Genomic DNA, 23,254 nt, shown 5'->3' on the forward strand with positions numbered 1-23,254 from the left:
TAGATAAAAGAAAAAAGGGGAGGAGGCTATGCCGAGGACAGCTCTCAACGTAGCTCTAATGCCGTCACGGGCTGCCTTTGGAGGGACGCGTGTCCAGGCCTACACCGACGGCCCAGAGTGCGTCGAGGGTAGCTGTGAGCGTAGCGTTACCGACGCTCTTAGCGTCGATACACCGACGGCTCTCTTTGTAGGCTGGCCGGGCCGGGCCATAAGCCGACATCCCCGACTTTTGGCCATCGGCGTATCAGCATGCCATCGTTGCTTTGCGCCATTCCTATAGTGTGCATTGGTACGTTGATCCTCTTCGCGCAGAGGTAAGGCCCTGGTAGGTGCGAGGTGGTCGTGTACTCGGCGACGGATGCGAGCGATTGGTTGGTGATGGGATCGTGTTGCCCATATGTTGATGGTGAGCATGTCATTTTCTTACTACGGTGGAGGTTTTCTAAACCTCCTTTGTCGCCGCCTGGTAGGGGATGACGGCGTGTGGGCACGTTCATTTGCATTGAAGAATAAAGGTGGTTGTCATAGGTTTTCTCTCACGTCAAGGCGAAGGGCTTATTGATGCTTGTCCTTCTTGATCTGGTAAATTTGGTTATGTATTCCAATGTCTTTTTAACCGTTGGGTTTGAAAAGGAAGTAGTGTGAAGCTCTCCTATGTGTTACAACCATGAGACCCGTATTTTTGGTTCCATGATAAAGTCAAAGCGGAAAATGGCATAGAAGCCGAGCTTTGGGGACTTGTAATGGTGGTTCATGAAACACTGTCAGTCAAGGGTTGTACCAGTGTGTCACCCGAAAGCTCACGCACTGGGGAGTGGAGTGGGGAAACGATCACTGAATTGCGTAAACACAGAGCTACTTCCTGGTTCTTGCCGATGCTGAGTTCATCGATCCAAGCCATCTTACAAGATCTACTAGCTAGGTTGCAACTAATGGTTCGTCTTCGTCAGCTATTTGTTTGGGTCCCAGTTGCTGAGGTACATGACTGTGCGGAGCTCCTCCTCCTGCTCCTGCCTCGCCTTCCTCCTCACCGCGGCACCACCGGCAGCGGGCACCGCCTTGCTCTTGCTGTTCCCCGCCGCCGGAGTGGTGCCGGCGCGCTGCTGGGCGGACCGGAACGCATTGCTCCAGCGGCACAGCCCGGCGTGCCGGTCCTTGAGCGCCTCGGCGGTTCCCGCGCCCATGCTCATCGCCGCCGCCCACGGCGACCCCACGGCCTTCCCGGTGCCGCTCGCCATCCGATTAACTGTATGGTCTATGAGACGTGGTCGAGTGATTCGATTTGTTTGGTGTTGTTTCTTGTGTGTGCGCGGTAAACTGCGAGATGCAAGTGTTCGTCGTGATGGTTTTGTAGGAAACGCCGGCCGGCCGGAGTTTTTTTTTTTTTTTTTTTTTTTTTGAGACCCCTCGATCTGTGTTACAGCTGTAGCATCTGAACTTATGCACTAACTCAACACCACACTCACACCATACACACGCACACCACTAGTGCACAAGTACGTTAGACTCTAGAACTATACACACCACACAAGTTCGGTAATCGTCGCTACCTCATACGTACGGCCGCGTGCATGGTTTATGGATTCGTGGGCGGAAACCGGGTGCAGGGTGGACCCGGCCTTTGGCGTCTCTCAGGTTGCTTTTCTCTTGTGGCCGAGGTTGGGAAATGCGGCGTCTGCCGCTTGTGTCGCAACTCGCAAGTTGTTGTGTGCTGTTACTGTGCTGAAGTCAGTGTGCTGCCTATGACCTACCCATTGATTGTACGTCTGTACCTGTACGGGACGCATCGCTTAAAGTTTCGGATGCATGAACCGTGTTGGGCCTTCCGGCTTATTTTTCTCTAACCGATCTTGAAACTCAAAATTGATTTCGGGTGCATATACACTCGGGTATGTATAAAACATATTTCAAAACATTAAAAATATAGAAAAACAAATTTTGTATGTAAAGGAGCATGTTCTATGTTCATACGTGAAATTTCATATAAAATTGATATTTTTTAGACTCTGTGTAAAAAAAATACCTCAAGAAATAGATTATTTTAGCACCAAAATTTGTCATTTTAGCATAGAACACAAAACAAATCGTTTTTTGCTGAAACAACTTTATAAGCATGTAACATGTCAAGATATGCGAGCAAACAACACACTAACCCAAGGGTACGGTCGGTCTCTTCATATTTTTATCTAGATTAATATAAAACACTAGTATAAAAGGGGGCTTTAGTCCCGATTCATAAGGCTGGTGCCAATGCAGGCGGTAGGAGGGGCGGTAGCGTCGGCGTCGGGGCGAGAGGGAGGCGAGAGGGGGGCGAGACGAGAGCGCGGGTCAGTGGCGCGGGCGCCCGGCGGTAGCGCCCGCTACCGCCGGCCGCCGCCGCCCGCGGGGGCGATAGAAGCGAGAGGGGGCGAGGGGGAGGCGGCAGCGTTGGCACCAGCGGGCGATAGGCAGGGCGAGAGGGAGGGGTAACGGCTAGCTGAGGTGGCGCAATCTGATTCGTCCACCTCAGCTAGCCGTTGGGGTAGTCGTTGCTGGCTAAAAAAATTCGAAAAAATGCCAAAAACCCCAAAATTTCATCCACACCCTACCATAATCTTAGAAGCCGTTGCGTCGTATGATCGTTGGATCTGGCATGCCTTTTTTGGAGTGGCCGGGCCCAACAACGACATCAATGTACGCAACCAGTCGCCGTTATTCACTGATGTGCTTAGGGGAGAAGCACCCATAGTGAACTTCACGGTGAATGGATACGAGTACAACTATGGTTACTACCTTGCCGACGGCATCTACCCCTCCTGGCCGGTGTTCATGAAAGGTATTACTCTTCCACAAAGTGAAAAGCATCGACTGTTCACTGCTGCTCAATCATCTTGGCGCAAAGATGTCGAGTGTGCCTTTGGAGTGCTGAAGGCTAGATTCAACATTCTAGCAGTTCCGGGACGCTCCTACTCGAGGCGTACTCTTGGGTTGATCATGCGTGCATGTGTCATTCTGCACAACATGATCATCGACGATGAGCGTGATACAAATTTGGAGAACATCTATGAGACAGTTGATTCCAATGTCGGCCCTGCGATACACAACCATGCACCACCAAACCTAGCAGCCAGGATTCAAATGGACAACGAAATGAGGGACTCACCGATGTATACACAGCTCCAGCATGATTTGATTGAGCATGTGTGGGCTAATGCCTAGTATGTAATTTTTTCAAATTTTTATGTAATTTTTCCAATTTTTTATGTAATTTTTTATAATGTAATCGGTAACAATTTTTGTTGAATAAATTAATTTTCTTGCATTATTTTGAATGTTGTAATCTGAAAAAGAAATGCTAATGTCGAGGAAAGAGAAAAGCTGATGTGGAGGAGAGAGAGGTGAGAGCTGGCACTATAGCCCGTGCACTGGCACCGTGGGGTGAGAGTGGGGTGAGAGTGAGGAAAAAAGCTGACGTGGCAGGCAATAGTGTGGTGATGCATTGGCACCAGCCTAAGGGGCTTTAGTCTCGGTTGTGCAAACGGGACTAAATAAGCGGGACTAAAGCCCACCCCCTTTAGTCCTGGTTGTTTAAACCGGGACTAAAGGTCCATTCACGTTAGCTGCATGCATCGGGGCAAAAATGCCTCCAGGTGAAATTTTTTATTTTATTTTTCCTAATTTTTTTCATCCATTTTTTTTTATTTTTTGGAATTTCTATTATTTCAGTTATTTGCATAGTTTATTCTTTATCTCTAACTACACATATCTCTAGTCAAATAACTTACTCGTGATCAAACTTCCTGCTCGGTCACCCATCCTTCCACAACTCCAGCACTAGCACGTTTAACTTCCGAGTTCCATCCCGTCCTGCATCCAAGTGCTTCGCGCGCATGTATGTGATACTAGTATCATATCTATACTATTAACATGTTGGTCGATGTCATATTTCTTTATTATTTGAATTTTAAATAATTCTTTTAATAAACAAAAATAATGATGTAATAATAATCTTGAATAAATAAATAAACATTTAATTTTTAATTTGTATTATTTGTATTTTTTTAATATTTATTTTTTGCTAAACCTAAAACCTAAAAATTTGAAAATCTAAAAATTGGGTAAAAGTAGTAGTAATCTTTATGCAGGATGCAATTATTAATTTTATTTTTTAAAAAATATAAAATATAAAATCCGTAATTTATAGTAAAAACTAAAATCTTCCTGCGGAAATACATTTGTACACCCAAGCATGGGTGTGGGTGTTTCCACAGCCGTTAGATGCTTGGAGATTCAAATAAGATGTCAGGAGAGAGAAATCGTATTATGCTTTTTCTTCAATTTTGCAAAGGTGTTGGGTCCCATCAACAAAGGCAAAAGCCTCCCAAACATGGCTTTTTACACCAGGAATCCAGGCCGCCCTGCATCTCCTCTCTCACCCGACAGGCACACTGTCTCGTCCACCTTCCTCACGCGCCATCCTCTCGTCCACACCTTCCTCGCGCGCACCATTGCTACACCATGTCTCAGTATACTCTGCGCAACAGCGATGCATCAAGCCACCGACGCAGCACCGGCGACGGATACGGCGGCGACGGTGACGGTGACGTATTGTCCACCGAAGCCACCAAGGTGCTCGGTCTGGGCTCGGCTCACGCAACGGCGAGCAGCGGCGGCATGGAACCACCAGGAGCCGTGGTTGCCACATGGATGCCCATGCTCAAGGTCTCCAACTTCGACGGCGGGAGAACTCCAGAGGCAAGATCCTATGCCATATTGGTGCTGGTCCTGCAGTGATAGCTCGCGAGGGTGGAGAGGCCGGCACCTAGAGACTGTGGAGGTCGTCGCGGACCAGGGTCACCGTGGCGCTCTCCCACACGATGGCACCGGAGGAGTGGCAGTCGCTCCGCGATAGGCTCGTCGAGCAGCACGGTGACCTTCTGTACGCGAAGCACGGTGCAGCGACGGTGAAAGAGGCCATCCACTCCGTCCGGTGCCATACAGTGGAAGATGAACGCCGTCGCATGGCTGCTCTCCATGCTGCGACACAGCGCTGCCGAGCACGGTATGCGCGTCGAGCAGAGTTTGCGGTCGACGCCATTGCCCGGACGAGCACGCTCTGGCTAGCGCTAGTGAGCCACGCGGACGCTGGACGATGACGCTGAGCCGCGTGCCATTCGGCTTGCATGCGCTGAGGAGGCCATGGCCGTCGCGCGACACCATAGCCATGGCGGCGGTGAAGGGTACCTCGAAGCCCGTCGTGACTTTGAGGAAGTGCTCGTATCTTCGTCGACAACGGCGGTCCGCTCCGGATTGCATGTTCAGTCATGCCGCAAGGACCAGAACAACAGGGACTGCCCTGCTCAAGGGAGCTTAATCATGTTATATGTATTAGCCGTAATAGACTTTATTTGTTTCAGAGCATCTTCCTGTATCACAGCATAATATGTTTTAACTTTTCCAGTGTGTTAGTTCTAATTGATTCCAAACTAGTAAAAGCAGAAGGCCAGTGAACTGATTGCACGATGAACAGAACACATGGCCGGCTCTCCAGCCTTTTAGCCTACACTTGCTGCCTTGCACAGGACAGGAGTATGGGACCTTGCTTTTGCACCATGTCCAGTCAAATCAGCAGGGGCACTATACCACACGGGCACACGGTGAATCCTGGAATTTTGCTTCGTGCGACCTGCACCCATGCCTCCACCTCTCTCTGTTCTTTGATCAACTTCCGAGATCGAGCAAACAAGAACAACAGCGGGATAAAAAGATGGCGATCCATATGTTCGATTATGTACCAATGCAAAGCTCTACTGTACCCTGTGCTTGTAAGTGGGATTATTTATCCATTGGTGGTTAGTTTAGTTCACAAGTAGAAAGACATTGGCGCAGGTTATATATATGACTAGAGAATAGGAATCTTCCAGTATTTCATTTACAGAACTAGATCGCTACCAAATAAAAGATCGAGAAAAAAATGACAAAAGGATGGGCAAAAGCTCCTGTCGATAAAAATGAACCCATAAATGGCTTCAAACAGAACAACCTGACGTTGTTACATAGCAAATTGCCACCATTCGCGCGTAACTGCTAACTAACGAGAAATTGCTGCCGGCCAAAGCAGAATCAAACGAGCCAAGCGCTGACCCGTCGCTGCATGATGTTTCGGACGCGTCGTCGCCAAAATGAAGACGGTATCTAAGCAGCTCATCGTCGCCCTCGTCGAAACTTGGAACCCAGCATCTGAAGAAGAGTCGCCCTCCTCGATCGAGTGAAACTAGCCTGGCTTTAAGCTCGACGCCACCGGAGCCCATGCTCCTCCTCGACGGCATGGCCGGGAACAACATGCCATGTATTTGTTCGAAACAAGATTGTATGAACTCGAAGACACCTGGAGTTAATTACAGTTTTGAAAATATTAACTCACGGCTAGCTGCTCACTAGCAGGTCGGCCTCGGCGAGCGGCTCACCAGCACGCTGTACAGCGACCGCTACCACATCCACCTTGTGTTCCAGGCGCTCACCGCGCCCATGGCGTCGCTGGTGCGCGAGATGGCGTCCGGCCTCGTGCGCACCGCGCTCGCGCGTTCTCCACGGGCACCAGCACGGTGGGCATGAAGCTGCTGGAGGAGATGGTGTCGCGCGCATACAACAATGGCGGATAGGACATCTTCCGAACCGTCCACTACCAAACTCTGGGAATATCCGAGTTGCACTGGCAGCCATTGCCTGCACGTAGAACAACTCGCAATCAGTACAGAAGATGAGAAGAAGACAAGGAGGGGGGGAGAGAGAACGGATGGGGTCGATGTATCCCTACCTGCGGGCCAGTGGAACAACATAGAAGACTGGAGGTACGACAGCAGAACGGCGGGGCAGTGGAGACGACTAGAGGCAAGGCTGCACGGCAGCACGATGGAGACGACTAGAGGGACGGCGGAGCAGCCACCATGCCGTTGCAGATCTGACGGCCACAACAGCGGGCAAGGTGGCAGGCGGGGAAAAATGCTCCCGGCGGCGCGGTGGAGCGTGGTGGTCGACGGAGCAGCCGCCGCGCTTGGGGAAGATGGTCGGCGGCAAGAGCACGAGGAATCAGTGAAAAGGATGGGGGAATGGAGGACAGGTCCCCTAGTGATTTTGGGGCAGAGTCAGCAGGAGCGTCTCCACCTAGGGGCTACTACGGTACTACCCCAGACATGAACAGACTAGACTCGGGCAGGGGGTCGCGCAGAGAAAAAGCTAGAGAAAAAGGATCTGGTGATGCGACGGGAAAATTGATCAAGGGGTGGAAAATATTCAACTCAACTGTTCCTTGCACGAATCTCAAGACCCGAACGAACGGTTCAGAATACACCCACACCCATACGTGGGTGTACAAAATCCACACTCAATCTTCCTGCGTTCATATTTTCATTTGGAATTTTAAGAATCTAAAAATTGGCTAACCAGGTAAACCGGTTTTGATATATTATACGTATTTTTCCGATGTCGTATGCAAAAGTTAATGCGGTCTTACCTTTTTCAAACTTTTTTTGCAAAAAAGTGAAAATTCGAATTTATTAATTTCACCGAATAGTAGGTTGCATAACATACAAGAATCTGAAAAGATTTTATTTTTTGAATTTTCTATCATTTTCTTCTGTATTTTACAAAGCAAAAAAAGGCGATCCACGGGGGTGGAGGGGTGAAGGTGCGTGTGGAGTAAAAAACCAGAAAAACCTTTAGTCCTGGTTGTGGACACCTGGTTGGTGTTACCAATCGGGACTAGAGGTATATCCTTTAGTCCCGGTTCTACTAGTGAAAAACTGTGATATATTTCAGATTATCCCGTTCACACTCGGCATGATAAATGAACTATTAGAGTAAACAAGGCCTAATCTTTTTTTTACATTTTACAGTTATTTGCCTACGGTTGGTAACTATTGTATGTTTAACCTACTCCCGTCCGATTCATATTATTTGATTCTAATATAGTTGCATCTAGACATATTTTAGTTGCAGATATATTCATTTTAGCATCAAGTAATATGTATCGGAGGGAGTATAAGAATCTAGTGTTTTCTCGCCTGCATTATCATTTACTTGTGGTGTTCACTATTTTTTCGTGAAAAAATCATTCACGCTTTTCATGCGGTTGAGGCCGGTGCAATTAATTGTGCGGTAGAGAGCGGTAAATTGATAAGTACGTAGTTGAGAGTGATGCTATTAAGAGTGATGTGGGTTTACAACCGAGAGCGGTTGTGAACATATTTCAACTTCATAGTGTGTTCCAACTGTGTAAATGTCTCAGTTGCACCACACGTATGAACTATCATAATCACTCTTAAAGTTGTTTATCGGTCAGTTAAGAATCTGCAAATGTTTACTCCAGCGTTCCTACATTTTTCTTATTGTGCAAACCATCAAACATTTACCCACAGACTTTGTATAAATTGAGTAAGTGAGAGTCAAAATAATTTCTATAACTAGACCTGATTGACAAATGTCTACATATTTGGACATATGCAAGACACAACCAATGCTATTAGCGGAAGCCAACAGGTTAATGCAAGGAAAAGAATGGACGCATACCCGGAAAAAATACTACTTATGATATAGCTCTGCGAAGTACAATAATAGGTCATTCATGACATATAAAATACAAGAAATAACACATAATTTTTTTTTAATAAATCACTTTAAGTTCTGTATCTTAATTGAGTAGAACAAGAACACATATAAAGAGAAACCATTCAACAAACAGCAATACTAATATTTTCAATCAAATAATTATTTTTCTGTTACAATGGCAAACATGGGATCATCACATTTCTCTAGCCCCTTCGACCAAAAAGTTTTACTACACTTTCTTGGGGTGTCAATGAGACCATAGGTACAAGTGATGGTACCAAAAACCATGGTTTTACTTTTGTTCATGATTAGTAGTGTAAAACTATCGACACCCCTTGTAATCCATCTCGAGTTCAACACATAGAACACAAGGAACTAGGGTCAGTATTCTAAGGGAGGTTGTAACATGTATGAATATCTTTTGCCCCGACAAACAAACCCGGTGATGTTGAAGTATGTTGTTCTTTATTGATATATCCTTGAGATCGACATTTAGCAATGGGAAAGTTCTCATGACCATTTGAATGCTTTCTCATGTAATGCAACAAAGGGTATGGGGCACAAAGCAACAACGAGGAAACCAAAACAAACAGAGAGAAAAGAATAATTAAACTAAGATTTCAACACATGAATTGCTAATTTTCATGCATTTCTATCAAGAGCCAAATCTTCAGGAACATTGATGTCCCTTAAGAATCTTTTTACCGTCAATTTGATTGTCCCCCACACCTCCTTGTAGTTTCCATCCTTCTTTGAATTCCACTATTAATTATTAGCTAGTTATAACAATAATTCCCTGAAAAAATAGAATAGTCGTGTGCCATAAGAATCATGCAGAATATACAAATTGTTAATCTTATAGCTATAGAACTTAATCTGTATATGGTTGATTAATGGAATAATATTATGTTTATTTTTTATTTTTTTTACAATAGTCATGTTTCAATCCATATTATGGTCTACTAGATTTTTTTAATGGCTCAATTATGCCAGTTCAATTATAAAACTTGCATACCAAAATAAAGTAGTGTTGTCCATGACTTAGTTTAATGTGCTAGTCAAATTAGAAACCTAATTGAATTAGGGAAAGTAATGTTCCAGAAAATACAGAAGCATGTAGGGACATGTAATTATTGTCGGACAGTTAACATCTCAAGCTTTACACATTTTCACTATGATCATGACATATGAATCTCCTATATAAAATTATAGTTGAAGAAAACCCCTTTTGGAAAACAAACTCAACGTTATTAATTAAGTTACAATCCTAATTAACTAAGGTCAATGTAAAATATTACACATGCAAAAGAATGTGAGAAATATAACATTGTAGATATGGGTATCCATCTACCTCGATAGCCAGTTTGATGATAGTCATGTTGACCGTGAAAAATCAATACTAATGGTTGTTATTTTTTATACTAATTTTTTTACTTCATTATTGATCATATTTCATTATATATGTATTTTCAAAGATTACAAAATTTAACCAAAAATATACAAATAAATATTTTATTATTAAAAATAAACTAATTCCATTTTGTCCCAAAATTATTTTATGTTATGTTTTGTTAGTTTAGGGTATTTCACCGAGATAAATCACGTAGATCAGAGGAAACAAATATCAATTTAATGTATGAAAGAGTTGGTGCTAGTTTGATGTACTATAATATATTTGTGTCTATTCTAGTATCTTTAAATATCTTCGCATGCCGATTTAAAACATATAATGCTAACTCATATCTTAGTATAAGTTTGGTTAACTTTGTTATGGCCAATACAATTTCTCCTCCAATATAGTTTATGTGCGCCCATATGTTTTAAGACTCAAAATCAACCATTAATTGTGCCAATAAAACATATTAAATTCCAAAAGAATTATACCACTGAGTTTGTTTTCAAAAGTATATCAATGTTAAAATTACACAAGATGAGAATCATGTATGATTTCTTATTGGTCAAAGGAGACTACAATATACGAGGTTCCCTTGTAAGGGACAATCTAGAATTTACACAATGTCATCAAATTACCTTACCCTCGCCCTTGATGATATACTTATAACAAGAGGGCATCCTGTAATATCCAAGTTAGATGGCATGTAACTAGGATTAGGAGCACCGAGTACCTCTAGCTAACTACTACTTCGTTGGAACCCCAACACCCGACGTAGATCATGGCTACATCAAAAAATTAAGTAGGGAACACAAAAAATTGATTTAAGCTTTATGACATGTAGTTAAGAATTAATGTACTTCACATAACTATAATGAAATAATAAAATCACAATGCTTTTTACCTTTTTGTCTTACTAGGACAATTACACACAGATTCAATCCATCTAATAGAGACACACAAGACGGCAAAAAAGAAATAAAAAGGTCTCCACGGACATCCCTCTTGCTTGTTTGAAACTGAATCTTATCAAAAACGATAAAAAATTCCAGATCCCCTCTATTTTTCGTAGACCATAATGGACAAGATTAACTAAAATAAATAACCTAAACAAATCAATGTTCAAATAAACACCAATACAAAAATAATAGATCCACCATCAAAATAACTTATATGATCATAATGATGTCGGAAGCTCATTTGATCTTACACACATAACCATAAATATAGAGCTGACTACATAGTCTCTACTATAAGCTCGTAGTTGTATGGAGGATGTCTCACGCTTCATCATCGGACTAGTGAGGCCGATAATTTAGTGGAGAATTGCCTCTAGAAAAGCATACAGAGATGTGATGTGTTTTCTCTTTGTGTTTTTCAATCTCTTATTGGTGGTGAAAAAACCCAAATAAATAGGTCGATCATAAGAATGGGAGACAAAACCCTAGAACAAATGAATGTATGATGCCATATTTGCATCGAATTTCCAGAGAAACTCGTGTTGGGAGAGAACAAGTAGTGATCAATTAGTTGTTGCATGCATATCATAGTTCCACTAAAAATTCGCAAGGAAAATAATCAAATCGTATTATGTAAATAAAAATGCAAAACTAGTTTAACATGGAGTATATATCCTGGAATATATCTATATGTGTAGTTGAATATTGTACGATCATTGGAACATTGTCCTTATTTCAAGAAAAAACGAAACAACTAATATGTCCCCAAACACATGAGGTGCATCATGATCTGAAATCCATGATCAATTTGATTGCCAAACTTCTACATGAAGGGAGTAGGCTGCATATTTATTTATCCTGGAGAATTGACCAGATATTTGTATAGCATGTTATTGTATCCAATTTGGCTCCACAAATTCAAATAATTAAAGTGGATTTATTGGTTTGGCACGCATCATCGACATATCATTTGTCTTTCGGTCTGCGCACAAATCTCGGATTCATATTATTTGACATAAGTATGATTGTACCTAGAGCTAAAATATATCTAGATACATCTATATTAGTTGCAACTAATATGGATCGGAGGAAGTATGTAGTTATTCATGAACAAGAAAGGCGGCGGATTTTGCAAGTTAAGATGAACATGTTATATCATCGAAAACTTTGTGGGAATGAGCAACAAAGAGATGTGGATACTAGACCTTGTTAGGATTCTCGTATTTTTTTTCCTATTCATGTGACCGAAACATCCAATTTTTTCGAAAATGTGGATTTTGTCCAAAAAATATGGATTTTGAATTCTCTCATGTAAATGCATTTGTACCATATTATTTTTATGTTTTTTGGAATCTGCACGTCCAATAGTTCTTTTTCCCCCTTTTTGCGCATCACACATGTAATAGAATCCGGTGGGTAGGATGGATGGGACATTTCAGCTTTACCAATTACCAAACGCATAGGCATGGTCGCCGTGTATGCTTGAGGAGATATTGTTTTCCCACCAACTGTTTCTCCCTTGATCGCTAAACCAACGACGATGAATTATATAAAGGTTTCGTTTGTCGATCGCATGAATTATGCGAAGGTCCAAGGCCTTCACGCCTGATGCTGCAAATTCAGTGAAAGATTTCAAAATGCTATGAGGCTGGAATGGATGTTAATTTTTATATCCGAAACCCCTTCGTGACTGAAAAACCCTTCCAAGTTGTCCTTGTCATAGCAACGTTGTCAAGGATTGCATTGGTGTCTAATCAGGAAAGCTCAAGCAGCAGTGGGGTGGGATGCGATCACCCAACATCGCGCAATGTAAAACACGCAAGTTGATCTTGGTTCATGTACCGTATCTGACACAACAGAACACAAGCCCCAGAATGTTCATGCCGATCGAGAAAGAGCAACTAGTACCCCAATCTAGCCATCTAATTAAGAACATCTAGCTGTTGGTTCATCGACCGGTTAGTTGTTGGGGCCCCAGTTGCTGAGGTACATGACAGTCCGGAGCTCCTCCTCCTGCTCTTGCTTCGCCTTCCTCCTCGTCGCGGCACCACCGGCAGCAGGCACCGCCCTGCTCTTGCTGTTCCCGGCCGCCGCAGTAGTGCTGCCGCCCTGCTGGAATGACCGGAACGCGTGGTTCCAGCTTGACAGCGCGGCATGCCAATCCTTGAGCGCCTCGGCCGTGCCCGCGCCCACGCTCATCGCCGCCGCCCACGACGACGCCTTCGCCTTGCCGCTCGCCATCCGATCGTATGGTCTCGTATCGACGGTGTGCTCGAGTTCTTCGTTCGATGCTGTGTGTGTGTGTGTGTGTGTGTGGCAATTGAGCTGGCGATATGGCGGTACTCGTCATGGTGGTTTTATAGGAAAGGCCGGCCGCAGTTGCGATGTAACTGTGCGGAGTGCTAGCCGGCCGTCGTCGCTACCTCGTACGTACGTACGCGCATGGTTTATGAACTGGTGGGCGGAAATCGGGTGCATGACGCGTCGGCCATGGCGTTTCAGGTTGTTTGTGGAGGCTCTGATTGGGGAGTGCGGTGTGCCGGCCGATCGTGTGTTGTCGCTCTCAATATGATATCCATTTGACCATTTTCCTAAAGCTCAGTCAGCATCCTGAACTCGACACATACGTGTTAGGTACAATATATCATTATCAGATTTTCACCACATGCTCTTGGGCCTTGTGGTGACGGCGAGAGCGGAGGTACGGGAGACGCGGACGTGGTGGGGAAAACCAGAGGCTACAGGCCATTGTTTCCACGATACCAGGGACTTAGTGCTTCTATGTCAGCGTCTGCTGATGAGAGCGTGCGCGCCGCACCTGAGACACCTCAGTGTTGTCTGTCCTATGAGTGTGAGGCCGATACTTTTATACTCACAGATCGATCGGGTTGATAATTTGAAATGGACCTCCTGTGTGCTTTATAATTCATTATCGAAAAATAAGTGGAGAGATTGGTCTTGATCCAGTAGCATCCTCAACTGGGCTAGTCTGCAACAGGTCGTCCCTCTCATGGATGGGTCGTTGAAGGAATGGTGGACACAGGGAAGACCTATGCTGGACAAAACCGATTGGGGCAAAGCTAAGCTCCATTGTTGACCCTTCAAAAAATTGTACATCTTGTACATCTGTAAACTCCTTTTATAATTAATAATAAAAATTGCAGTGGGGGCTTTTTCCCCACTGTTGACCCTTCAAAAAAAAAAAGCTCCATTGTGATGCAGGTCTCATGGTCGATCTGGTGTGAAAGGAACTCCAGGGTTTTTTGACAAGGGGTACAAGCTTGTGAATGTGCTGATTTATCAGATCAAAGCGAAACCAAGTGCTAGGCAATAACTAGTGTTGGTCGTTTGTCGCTCATCGATAGTAAGCCTTCCATCTGTTTGTTTTGCGTAGCTCTATGTTGAGCTTCTGAATCTTGGGCTAGTGGTGCCTATTTTTGTTTCTGAACTTTGTGTCGTTCTTGCAACAATGCTACACATACGGACATTTGTTACGGAATCACCCTACGGACTCACAAAACGAAGGCAAAACATGAAAACTTGGCCCGCTTTTTTAGGGGTGAATTTCCGACTGAACCAACAGAATACGCACACGTCAGTCCGTAAGGATTTTGTAAGACCATTGCGTCCGTAGGTCTAGCATTATTGGTCGTTCTTGTATTCTTGATGTGGGCCGCTCATCTTGTAAAACTTCAGCTTCATTGGTGGTTTTCCCTATTCGAATATAATACACTACATGCAATGCTCTTGTATGGTTCCAAAAAAAAGAAGATTGAAAAAAAAATCGCAAAAAAAGCTCTTGCATGGTTTGAAAAAAGAAGAAGATTGGTCTTGTTCCCAGAAAGACACTAGGCAACAGTTCTCCTAGTCGTTTAGTGTTGAAACTGGAACCGTGAGACTCTGATGTGGCTCATTCTGTCATTTTGATGATAACATGGAGATGGATCCGGCCTGCTGTTTAATATGGTCGGTCGGACCAAAGAACTGAAGGCATGTTCCTCCCAAATGACTACGAATATGATCCCTTCACTAGTGATAGGAGAATTTTTATCATGTCAATTCAGCAAGTGCAAGAGTGAAGAAACACTTACTTAAGATTTAAGATTTCAGATAATATTCGCCATGTTCTCACCGGCCGCACAACAATCGAGCACGGAAAACTACTCTCAACCAATTCAGAATGTCCCACGAAAACGATCACAGAAGCAAACGAACAAGGAGGGTAGTATAAACTCTCTTTTGATTTTGCGAATGAGCGTACTGAAAAGTTTCATCATCATCGTCTCGTGGTATATTACAATGGGGAAACAATCAACCAGCCAAGTCTCAGGCAACGGTTGTTGCAGCAAACACACCTAGCTAGTGATTGCTAACCGCAAGCTTGCATCTACTAATTGGGTCCCCAGCAGCTGAGGTACATCACCGTCCTCAACCCTTCCTCGGCCTTCTGCGCTCGCCGCTGCTCTGCCACAGCCGCCGCAGAGACCGGAAGCTGCTTCTTGCCCTGCGAGACGGCGCCGCGGGCGCTTGCCTTGGCCTTGGCGGCCCGGTGGATGGACCTGAGCGCGTAGTTCCAGCGGCAGAGGCCGGCCTGGTCCTTGAGCGCCTCCACGGCGCCCACGCTCATCGCCACCGTCCACGATGCCTTCGCTGCAGCCGCCATCTTCTCTTCTTGTTGTTGCGTTGGAGGGGATTGTTGACTTGACTGATCTGTACGAGCTCTGTGATTTCTCTGTTGTGGGGTGTGAAATTGGGCTGAATGCTGATCGATCCTTGTGTTGGTGGGAAGAAGAGCGAGGATGGGATTCGTTATATAGAGATGGCAAGCTGGCAGGGCCGGAGTAAAACAGGCGGGGGCGTTGGTTTTCCAGGATACTGGGTGCTTTGAGAGTCAGTTTGCTCGTGCACGACGCACATCTCGTCTTGTATATTCGCGGCAGATGGGCGGTTTTGTCCACTTGCGACAGGACGCCGGTAGAGATAATATAGATTGGAGCAATGTATAGGGAACGCCCCACGAAAAATACTACTACCTCTGTCCATAAATAGATGTCAAAAGTTTGTCTAAATTTGAATGTATCTAGACACGATTTAGTGTATAGATACATCCGAATTTAAATAAATCTTTAGCATCTATTTATAGACGGAGGGAGTACTATATCAAAGAGTCACCAAGTAACTTCCTAGCTTTCTCAAAAAAAAAAGTAACTTCCTAGCAAAAGCCACCCCACTGTTAAATGGGAGTACTCCTTAGTCCTTATTATATTACTATACTAAACATGAACAGCTTCCATTTTTCACAGAGTTTTGATTTTTTTTTGCAATTAAGGCTGAGCCAACACGTGTGTTCCGTGGTGGTTTAATTCCCACAAGTTTTTCCTCTTGTGTACGCTTTGGTGCTCTCTAGCAGTTATGTAGGAGCTTTTAATTTCCTTTCCTCTGTTACTCAGTTATTTGGGTATCTTAAGCTGTAGCCGTAAAGGCACAACTCGGTCAAAGCGGCGTAACTTCTCTCTGGAATTCTCCTCCTCTCCCGATTTATCCTCTTCCTCCCCTCCCGAGAATAGCCTCACGGGCTTCCATGGGGTCACGTCCCACGGCAATGCCGGCAGGCCGCCCCTCTATTATTCTGCTCGCCATTGTGGACCTCCACGGGCGCAGCACAAGAGGAGGAGGGGCATCTCGCCGAGTTCCCTAGGCCGGCCATGGCAGTGCGGTGCCTCGCCGATCCGGCCTCCGACGAACTCGGGAGGGAGACGGGGTGGCGGCGGTATGGAGATGGGACGGAGAAAGAGGCGACCGCGGCCTCCCCCAACCCCCTGCAGGTCCGGCACGTCATCGTGCTGTTCTAGACGAGAGGAATCAGCACGGCGGCCATGGAGGCATCGACGACGGCGCGCTGCGAAGGTCGGCGGCCGGGGTCGGCGTTGGGGGGAAGCGAGAATCTGTGTCGGTAGCAGAAGGGACCGCGATGGTGCTGGCGGCGCCCCTTATTCTCTCTCCCTGGCCGGGTGCTGCCCCCGGCGCAGCACGGTGGAGGAGCTCGGGGCCCCCTCTCTTCTAGAGGCGGCTGCGGGCGTGGATGAGCCGATGAGGACCTGGGCGCCCTCCTCTTCTCCCCGACATGTATTGGAGAAGAGCTGACGCGGCCATCCTCATAGTGTCGCTGACGGAGCGGCTGGATTGGAGTGGGGGCGCTGAAGGTTGCCGGGGCCCTCTCTCTCCCTAGCCACCGTCGCGCCTGGGTGCACGTCCGAGGTGCCGTCGGTCTCCAGGTCTTGCGCGCGGTAGGTTCGAGCGCGGCCACCGACGCCGACGACGAGCCACGAGCGGTGGTGGCGGATTTCTCGGTGGAGAGCACGACGGCGACGCGCCACAGGTAAGTGACGTTGAACTCGCTGCGGCCAACCTCCCGGCAGCTCTTGCTCGCGGCAGTTCCGTCGCGCAGCGCAAAGCTCCCTCCTGCCCCTGCTCACTGCAGAGTTCCTCCGCGCCGCACGCAGCTCTAGGCCCATGCTGGACGCCGAGTCCCGCCGCGTCTCCTGTTCACCTCAACGCCGCCCCTATTTGCGCCAGAGTCCTGCCATGCTGCCCGCCCCTGTTCGATGCTCAAGATGCCGTGCCCGTGCTCACCTGGTGATTAGTGTCCGAGGCGTGGCCGGCCTCCGGCCGTCAGGTATGCCTTCAGATCCTGCACGGGGAAATTCCTCTAATGGCTATGTCGGCTGATTCTGCTGCCGAGTCAGCCTCTACGTATCTTGGCCTGTAGGCCTTTAGAATTCATGCTTTTCTGAACAACTTGGCAATCAGAATACCACTCCTTCTGTAAATGAAGATTTTTTTCACGTTTTTCAGAAATTTTACATGTGATTGATACAGCTGCGTCCCGGTCTGCCAAAGCAAAGCTGAACAACATAATTTTGTGGCTTTATTTATTAAATTAAACCATATCATAATTTTGAGAGCTAGATTGTCAGTTATTATTCTGAACCAAGCTAGCCCAACCAACTAAGAGGTATAGAAACATTTTATTTGGTGGTAAAGTTATGATCTGACTCCACAATCTTCATGCTTACCAAACATTTTAATTGGCTCTCTAAAGTAGCTCATGCCTCGGTAGGCCTACATTTTATATGTTGGATCCATATGGTGCCAGTTAGTTAATCAGTTAAGTCGTTCATTTAGGATAACTGTCGGCTCAGTTTAACAATTATCTTAGCTGACTAATTATGGTGACTAATTGAGTGATTACTTAGAATTTGGTCTAGAGATGCAGTGTTCTGTTGAGAGTATGAGTAGTACTAATTATTGCGAATATTTGTGCATTTGCGCCCTCTGCAATCTCACTTATAGACTGCAAGAAGTATTATCAAATTCTTTCCTACAAGATAATAAAGACGATGGTGTCCTACTTAAATAAAATGTTGTGTTCGAGCAAGCTCATGGTTGTTTGCACTTGAGAAAAGATTGTACCGTTGTGTTCAATTTAAGGGACACTGCATTTCTAAATCAACATTGTCATATGTTCCATGACAGTAAACTAAGCTCCAGTGACATGTTCATACCTAAGCCAAGAAGCTGGCACGACACGGATTATACACTGCCAGATCACCAGCCCCACTAGACTAATTTGTACGAGTTCTTTGAGACCTGGATTGTTCTATTATGTGAGCTATGGTTATGTATAGCTTCATATTCTGGGTTTTCCTTATTGAGCAAGTGGCATGCAGAGAAACATAAATTGCATATTGGTTCATGCACTGGGCAGGCTTCCTGCTCCTGGACGACGGCACGGTAGGCTCTTGATCAACGGTGAAGTCAGGAATACCTGATGTTGAGTGGCAGGCATTAGTGCACTTCAGGTGACACTCATTGGATTTTTAGGTTGAAATTTTTGTTGTTACTCACCCACTCATCATGTCCTAACACTCATGTATTACCTGATGTTTTTGCCTAGAAACTGGATTGATAATAATTCAGTGGTTGTCATTACTACACCTGCTATTTTTTTGCTAATGTTTAATATAGAAAAGGTTGTCGTAGGAGCTTCCAGATTATTGTGTTTGTGCCTTCGTTATTATAATCTTGCACATGGTGGCGTGATCTTCGATTGACATCCGGGGTAATACTCGATTGGTCTTGATTGGGTGTAGAGACCGCTTCACTCTCTCAATTAGACACAAGAGGCAACACAGCTCTATGGCAGTCGCATCGGCAACAAAATTAAGTAGTACAATATGTCTCTCTCTTTGAATCAGTACACTTTCAATTCCCCTAATTAGCTCTACAATGTAATAATATAATGCTGGAGCCATTAAGTACAATTCAACCCAGTTAGCTGATTCATGTGCGTTTGATCTCAAGTCGAGTGATCCACTTTTTTGTTTATATGCAGATTCTATGGAGTGCGCTTAAGCAGATACTTACCATCCCTACAGGTCGTGTCAACAACTCATTTGGGATATTTGAGATTGCCACTCTTCTCTATGGAAATGAATCAGCTATTTGCTTTCTCAGTGTTAGTGCATATGTAAATGCTATCTGGTTTGTGCGATTGTGTTCTTCTCATATCCTCTTTGCAATATGTCAATCATTTTTCTAAATATGTTTACAAAAATATTATATGCACATACTACCTCTTCTATCCAACCATTGAAAAATGTCTATTATAAGCTATTACTAACATGCAGCTATCAGAAAAACGTACTTATATGCTTCAATGATATCAGTTGGCAGTATGATTCACATTTTCGAGAGCCCACATAAAATTCAATACTGTTACCGATTGAACACCAATTTTGTTAGCTAAATATTTTTATATATTTCTTACCTAGGGCAAAAAAGAAAATTTATGGTTACATTTGTAGTTGTACCCCTATGTTTCAACACTAGGTAATCTATTTGGATTGACGGTTAGATTCTCCACCTTGATGGAAAGAAGAGACCTGAGAGCGACACTACAATCAAACATATACTTGCTCATCATGGAACTACTGCAAGGAAAACAATGCTAGCCATTACCTTACAGTCTTGGCCACTCTACAGAATACCTACCCTGACAGGTTGATGGCTGCGGCCTAAGGTGCCAAAGGTCTGAACTTCCAATAGCAACACCAAAGATTTCTTCATACATACATGGTCGACTGGATGTTTGTTCTTGCTCTAGGTAAGAACGATCCACCTATCTTTGCTTACTTTGGTTGGTTCTTTTCAGATATAATATTATGTTATTCGTCAGATTTTTTTGTTGCTACGAATTTTTTTTACCAGCCCAGAAAAATTGTTTCTTTTGTACTCTTAAAATGTTTGTCATATGCCCAAATAAAAAAAAACTCTTCACTATTTTTATGTCCTTTCCCTGAAATCGTCCCTAACAGAATTTTTTCTTTACTACTTATTTAGTTTTTAGAGTTCGACTATCTATTTTCATTTCACACACAATCTAAATTTCATAGTACATCGACTGTTTGTGTACATGCCAAGTTTAAGGCTATGAGCGATTCAAGAAGAGTACCCCTCTCAGTTTTAGAGATTGGCAACTAATAAAGCAATTCATTCTATTCTAGGGGATGAAAAGATCATAGAGGCACTGGAGCTGAGAAGGATCCTCTTTTGCATATGGGTGTTTTATCGGTTACTGAAGATCACGGTGGACCAAGTGAAGAGCTCACCATCCTCTCATCCAACCATGAAGATGACGGCACCGAGCAATGACAACTCAAAGACGTGGGAACACTGACACCACCCATCCTACTGTGGTACGTACTTGTGGATCTCTGCTTAGCTTTTCTCGCTAGAAAAGAGCTGTCATGTATACCAAATAGAATTTAGGATCTATGATATTTATGCAAGTCATGTATACCAAATAGAATTTAGGATCTATGATATTTATGCAAGGCAGTTCCATGAACTATGTAAGCAAGTTCCAGGTATAAATTAATACGACCGGCTAACCTCCGTTTTATAATTGAATTTGCCCTCCTAAGTGTCACCACTCACCAATGTTGTGACGAACTCCTTGCAACCACCAATGTTACCTCACAGGCGTGGCGTACGATGGTCAATATGTAGTGTCAGTTATTATTACTAGATTTAATTTTGGTTTCTTTCTGATGCCCGCTTATTTACTTGATTCTCAGGATCAGCTTTTTTATGCACATAAGTTTAATGTATGATATATCAAATTTCGTTATCAACCACCTTGATCCATTACTTAAAAGCAAAGTATTAATTATTTCTATCAATTCAAGTGTGGTCTTAAAATTATTAACACCATCATAATACAGGTCGGTGCGGCGTGCCGCCGCGCCTATTCCTGCTAGTTTCATTCATATCAGTACTTCTATTTCCAGCTTCAGTTCTTTTGTGATTTCTGGAACTAGGCCTGGAATTCGAGCCGAGCTGAGCCACCAATGCTCAAATAGCGAGTGAACTCGACTCAACTCATTTAACAACTTGAGTCCATATTTTAAACTCAACTCGACTCATAAAGTTCTTGAGTTGCTCATTAGTAGCTCGTTAAAAATTAACAAAAGAAACATGTATAATATATGATGTATTGTTTCTGATTATTTGATTATTTAGGCATGAATGATACACAACAATCATTAGAAATGTTTTTGCACAAAAATATAGTCGATAAACCACAATAATCAATAATTATGTCAAAAAATTAGATTATGATACAAGGCATAAATCATATTAACCAGAACTGTTTAAAGGAAAGTCAACAAGCCACCAGTGTACTTGAGTTATCACATAACATAAGTGAGCATTGGGCCGTAGGAATTTTTACCGAGCTAAACGAGCTATTTGCGAGCTAGGTGAACTTGGCTTGTTTAGGTTGAACCCGTTTGACGATAAAAGTTGAAACTTGGCTCGGCCCATTATATGTTAAGTTCGAGTCGAGACGAGTTGGGTCGTGTCGCTAGTTACTCGTTTAAGCTTGCAATTTTTTAGTTTTAATTCCAGGCCCATATGGAACTGAGAGTAATCAATGTAGTTAATTTATAACAAAGGAGGAACAAAGGAACTTTAAGTTGCTTCACTACACTCTATTTTCATAGATTTTGCCAAACGGCTAGGCCCGAGGGAAGAAATTTGGCATGTGTTTTCCATGCATTTCTAAACCTGTACAAGACAGGAAACGTGTTCTCTTATACTCCCTCCGTTCCTTTCTATAGTGCCTATTGATTTTTAGCACGGAAATTAGCGCAAGCAATCGTTTTAACAGAAAACCCCTTACCGATCTGAGAGAGGAAAAAGCAAACGAAATCAGATCGGAGGAAATCGTGGACTTGCCATAACCGATCGCATGAGATGGAAACAGATCGCGTGATCGGGACGTGAGACGATCTGTTTCCATGTTTTTAGCAGGTACGTTGATTGTTTCCAGATTTTTAGCACCTACGTGATTGTTTCCTTATTTGTAGAACTTAAGCAAATCGGTGGAAGGGTGTTTCTGCAAAATAAACACAGCTTTACCCTTATAATATGAAACAAATGCAAAAAAACAATAGGCATTATAGAAAGGAACGGAGGGAGTATTAAAATGATATGATTTTGCATGTTGCTATATTGATACAATTTTGATGATGATGTGGAAAATCAAATATAAATATGAAAAGTAGAAGGAAAATTTTATAGTATGGAACTATATCACTACTAGGAAAATGCTTATAGACAGAAATGGATTTTGTGGCGCATTTAAAAAGTCATGCTCCACAAAAATATTTATTTAACGCATAAAATTATTCTCATAATTGTTGGAATTTAGTGGCGCATAAAAAATGCGCCACAAAATTGAGGCTTCTAAGGTACATACATGTGCATATTGCTACATGCGCCATAATTGTTTTTGGATTTTTAAATTCTAGATTTTTTTAAAAAAATAGATTTTTTGAAATATTAAAATTTTCAAAAAATTCCAATTTTTGAACTTATAAGATTTTTTTATATTAGTTTTCAAAATTTTCTAAAATTTATTTTTTAATATTTATATACTTTTGATATTATTGACATTTTTTGATTTTTTTCCCAAATTTCAAAATTTTGAATTTTATAATTTTATTTTTTTGAATGTTGAAATTGTAATTAAGGATAGCAATTTTACCCATGGGTACCCGTACCACGGGTACCCATACCACGGGTACCCGTACCCGTATGCCAAGGTGTGGGTACACTTTTATGCCCATGGGTAGTACACATACCCTACGCGTTAAGTCATGGGTAGGGCACAGGTATAGCTTTGTACCCGCGGTTATACCCATACCCTGTCTGTTTATTGTTAATTTCTTATGTTACACGTCTATTTTTG

The 23,254-nt window shown here is 43.6% G+C and overlaps 3 protein-coding genes and 2 long non-coding RNA genes across 6 annotated transcripts; 1 reads left to right on the forward strand and 4 right to left on the reverse strand.

Moving 5' to 3' along the window:
* Positions 1-683: 683 nt before the first annotated feature.
* LOC127337029 (uncharacterized) lies at positions 684-1,305 on the reverse strand. The gene has a single exon (XM_051363887.2). The coding sequence runs from the start codon at positions 1,236-1,238 to the stop codon at positions 951-953; it is 288 nt and encodes a 95-aa protein (XP_051219847.1). The 5' UTR covers positions 1,239-1,305; the 3' UTR covers positions 684-950.
* Positions 1,306-5,882: 4,577 nt separating this feature from the next.
* On the reverse strand, positions 5,883-7,222 carry LOC127337031 (uncharacterized). Its single transcript, XR_007873615.1, has 2 exons — positions 6,797-7,222; positions 5,883-6,705 (listed from the first exon to the last, which is right to left on the reverse strand). It is a non-coding gene; the product is annotated as an uncharacterized lncRNA (long non-coding RNA).
* Positions 7,223-12,650: 5,428 nt separating this feature from the next.
* Positions 12,651-13,248, reverse strand: LOC127337030 (uncharacterized). Its single transcript, XM_051363889.2, has one exon. The coding sequence runs from the start codon at positions 13,177-13,179 to the stop codon at positions 12,898-12,900; it is 282 nt and encodes a 93-aa protein (XP_051219849.1). The 5' UTR covers positions 13,180-13,248; the 3' UTR covers positions 12,651-12,897.
* Positions 13,249-15,140: 1,892 nt separating this feature from the next.
* LOC127337023 (uncharacterized) lies at positions 15,141-15,805 on the reverse strand. The gene has a single exon (XM_051363886.2). It carries the CDS (start codon positions 15,599-15,601, stop codon positions 15,329-15,331), a length of 273 nt encoding a protein of 90 aa, XP_051219846.1. The 5' UTR covers positions 15,602-15,805; the 3' UTR covers positions 15,141-15,328.
* A 520-nt stretch (positions 15,806-16,325) lies between these two features.
* Positions 16,326-20,905, forward strand: LOC127337028 (uncharacterized). 2 transcript variants are annotated; one of them, XR_011752797.1, is made up of 4 exons: positions 16,326-17,614; positions 18,475-18,800; positions 19,334-20,104; positions 20,505-20,905. It is a non-coding gene; the product is annotated as an uncharacterized lncRNA (long non-coding RNA). The 2 variants fall into 2 exon arrangements; XR_011752796.1 differs by having other exon boundaries at positions 18,475-20,104.
* Positions 20,906-23,254: the final 2,349 nt, after the last annotated feature.

This window comes from Lolium perenne, chromosome 2 (genome assembly GCF_019359855.2).
Source record: "Lolium perenne isolate Kyuss_39 chromosome 2, Kyuss_2.0, whole genome shotgun sequence".
Classification (NCBI taxonomy): Eukaryota; Viridiplantae; Streptophyta; class Magnoliopsida; order Poales; family Poaceae; genus Lolium; species Lolium perenne.

Bases quoted from the DNA above. Each gene is read 5' to 3' on its own strand.
- LOC127337029 (XM_051363887.2), bottom strand. From the start codon at position 1,238: ATGGCGAGCGGCACCGGGAAGGCCGTGGGGTCGCCGTGGGCGGCGGCG.
- LOC127337030 (XM_051363889.2), bottom strand. From the start codon at position 13,179: ATGGCGAGCGGCAAGGCGAAGGCGTCGTCGTGGGCGGCGGCGATGAGC.
- LOC127337023 (XM_051363886.2), bottom strand. From the start codon at position 15,601: ATGGCGGCTGCAGCGAAGGCATCGTGGACGGTGGCGATGAGCGTGGGC.